At 47.5% G+C, this 3,421-nt stretch overlaps 2 protein-coding genes across 2 annotated transcripts in view; one reads left to right on the top strand and one right to left on the bottom strand.

Annotated features, from left to right (window-relative positions):
* clrn2 (clarin 2) overlaps positions 1-3,421 on the top strand; it is a 133,063-nt gene that overhangs the window by 58,209 nt on the left and 71,433 nt on the right. The gene's annotated exons all lie outside the window — the stretch shown is intronic.
* LOC135571058 (cytosol aminopeptidase-like) overlaps positions 458-3,421 on the bottom strand; it is a 6,608-nt gene continuing 3,644 nt past the window's right edge. The window contains exons 4-6 of the mRNA XM_065016864.1: positions 1,069-1,157; positions 725-817; positions 458-514 (exon numbers count right to left, since the gene is read on the bottom strand). Of these exons, the coding sequence (XP_064872936.1) occupies positions 458-514; positions 725-817; positions 1,069-1,157 (239 nt within the window). The remainder of the gene's footprint in view (positions 515-724; positions 818-1,068; positions 1,158-3,421) is intronic.

Genomic DNA, 3,421 nt, shown 5'->3' with positions numbered 1-3,421 from the left:
ACCAGTGAGGGTACTAACCAGTGAGGGTACTAACCAGTGAGGGTACTAACCAGTGAGGGTACTAACCAGTGAGCAGCGTGACGATGGCCCTGGGGTTGAAGCGTACTAACCAGTGAGGGTACTAACCAGTGAGCGTACTAACCAGTGAGGGTACTAACCAGTGAGGGTACTAACCAGTGAGGGTACTAACCAGTGAGGGTAGCTAACCATGGCCCTGGGGTAGCTAACCAGTGAGGGTACTAACCAGTGAGGGTACTAACCAGTGAGGTACTAACCTAACCAGTGAGTACTAACCAGTAGTGGTACTAACCAGTGAGGGTACTAACCAGTGAGGGTAACCAGTGGGTACCAGTGAGGGTACTAACCAGTGAGGGTTAACCAGTGACCAGTGTACTAACCAGTGAGCGTACTAACCAGTGAGGGTACTAACCAGTGAGGGTACTAACCAGTGAGGGTACTAACCAGTGAGGGTAGCAGCGTTGACGATGGCCCTGGGGTTGAAGCTGTGAGCGTACTAACCAGTGAGGGTACTAACCAGTGAGGGTACTAACCAGTGAGGGTACTAACCAGTGAGGGTACTAACCAGTGAGGGTACTAACCAGTGAGGGTAGCAGCGTTGACGATGGCCCTGGGGTTGAAGCTGTGAGCGTACTAACCAGTGAGCGTACTAACTAGTGAGGGTACTAACAGTAACCAGTGAGGGTACTAACCTGAGGGTACTAACCAGTGAGGGTAGGTGACGATGGCCCTGGGGTTGAAGCACGTAACAGAGAGCATCTGCTAGGATCAACCGTCCCTCTGCGTCTGTGTTGTCCACCTACACACACACACACACACACACACACACACACACACACACACACACACACACACACACACACAAAACTTAATTTGATGTAAGCAAAGACCTGTATGGTTTAGTAGCCACGGTAACAAAGACCTGTATGGTTTAGTAGCCACAGTAACAGATACCTGTATGGTTTAGTAGCCACGGTAACAAAGACCTGTATGGTTTAGTAGCCACGGTAACAGATACCTGTATGGTTTAGTAGCCACGGTAACAGATACCTGTATGGTTTTGCCGTTCTTGGCGGTGACGACATCTCCAGGCTTGTTGGCTTTCCCACTGGGCATGTTCTCACAAAGAGGTGCTAGACCTGGGGGTTAATAACACACATTACTACTTCCTGTGTAGAAACCTCTAGGAGACAAGATGCAGACCAAACTAGAAACCTCTAGCAGACAAGCTGCAGACCAAACTAGAAACCTCTAGCAGACAAGCTGCAGACCAAACTAGAAACCTCTAGGAGACAAGATGCAGACCAAACTAGAAACCTCTAGCAGACAAGCTGCAGACCAAACTAGAAACCTCTAGCAGACAAGCTGCAGACCAAACTAGAAACCTCTAGGAGACTAGCTACAGACCAAACTAGAAACCTCTAGGAGACAAGCTACAGACCAAACTAGAAACCTCTAGGAGACAAGCTGCAGACCAAACTAGAAACCTCTAGGAGACAAGCTGCAGACCAAACTAGAAATCTCTAGCTGCAGACCAAACTAGAAACCTCTAGGAGACAAGCTGCAGACCAAACTAGAAACCTCTAGGAGACAAGCTGCAGACCAAACTAGAAACCTCTAGGAGACAAGCTGCAGGTCAAACTAGAAACCTCTAGGAGACAAGCTGCAGGTCAAACTAGAAACCTCTAGCAGACAAGCTGCAGACCAAACTAGAAACCTCTAGGAGACAAGCTGCAGACTAAACTAGAAACCTCTAGCAGACAAGCTGCAGGTCAAACTAGAAACCTCTAGTAGACAAGCTGCAGACCAAACTAGAAACCTCTAGCAGACAAGCTGCAGACCAAACTAGAAACCTCTAGGAGACAAGCTGCAGGTCAAACTAGAAACCTCTAGCAGACAAGCTGCAGGTCAAACTAGAAACCTCTAGTAGACAAGCTGCAGACCAAACTAGAAACCTCTAGGAGACAAGCTGCAGGTCAAACTAGAAACCTCTAGCAGACAAGCTGCAGGTCAAACTAGAAACCTCTAGCAGACAAGCTGCAGGTCAAACTAGAAACCTCTAGTAGACAAGCTGCAGACCAAACTAGAAACATCTAGCAGACAAGCTGCAGACCAAACTAGAAACCTCTAGCAGACAAGCTGCAGACCAAACTAGAAACCTCTAGCTGCAGACCAAACTAGAAACCTCTAGCAGACAAGCTGCAGACCAAACTAGAAACCTCTAGTAGACAAGCTGCAGACCAAACTAGAAACCTCTAGCAGACAAGATGCAGACCAAACTAGAAACCTCTAGGAGACAAGCTGCAGACCAAACTAGAAACCTCTAGGAGACAAGCTGCAGACCAAACTAGAAACCTCTAGCAGACAAGCTGCAGGTCAAACTAGAAACCTCTAGTAGACAAGCTGCAGACCAAACTAGAAACCTCTAGCAGACAAGCTGCAGACCAAACTAGAAACCTCTAGCAGACAAGCTGCAGACCAAACTAGAAACCTCTAGCAGACAAGATGCAGACCAAACTAGAAACCTCTAGGAGACAAGCTGCAGACCAAACTAGAAACCTCTAGCAGACAAGCTGCAGACCAAACTAGAAACTTCTAGGAGACAAGCTGCAGACCAAACTAGAAACCTCCAGGAGACAAGCTGCAGACCAAACTAGAAACCTCTAGCAGACAAGCTGCAGGTCAAACTAGAAACCTCTAGTAGACAAGCTGCAGACCAAACTAGAAACCTCTAGCAGACAAGCTGCAGACCAAACTAGAAACTTCTAGGAGACAAGCTGCAGACCAAACTAGAAACCTCCAGGAGACAAGCTGCAGACCAAACTAGAAACCTCTAGCAGACAAGCTGCAGGTCAAACTAGAAACCTCTAGTAGACAAGCTGCAGACCAAACTAGAAACCTCTAGCAGACAAGCTGCAGACCAAACTAGAAACCTCTAGGAGACAAGCTGCAGACCAAACTAGAAACCTCTAGTAGACAAGCTGCAGACCAAACTAGAAACCTCTAGGAGACAAGCTGCAGACCAAACTAGAAACCTCTAGTAGACAAGCTGCAGACCAAACTAGAAACCTCTAGCAGACAAGCTGCAGACCAAACTAGAAACCTCTAGCAGACAAGCTGCAGGTCAAACTAGAAACCTCTAGTAGACAAGCTGCAGACCAAACTAGAAACCTCTAGTAGACAAGCTGCAGACCAAACTAGAAACCTCTAGCAGACAAGCTGCAGACCAAACTAGAAACCTCTAGCAGACAAGCTGCAGACCAAACTAGAAACCTCTAGCAGACAAGCTGCAGACCAAACTAGAAACCTCTAGGAGACAAGCTGCAGGTCAAACTAGAAACCTCTAGCAGACAAGCTGCAGACCAAACTAGAAACCTCTAGCAGACAAGCTGCAGACCAAACT

This window comes from Oncorhynchus nerka, unplaced genomic scaffold (assembly GCF_034236695.1).
Source record: "Oncorhynchus nerka isolate Pitt River unplaced genomic scaffold, Oner_Uvic_2.0 unplaced_scaffold_822, whole genome shotgun sequence".
NCBI lineage: Eukaryota > Metazoa > Chordata > Actinopteri > Salmoniformes > Salmonidae > Oncorhynchus > Oncorhynchus nerka.
The sequence above is the reverse complement of the archived record's forward strand: the minus strand, read 5'-3'. Positions and strand labels throughout refer to the sequence as shown.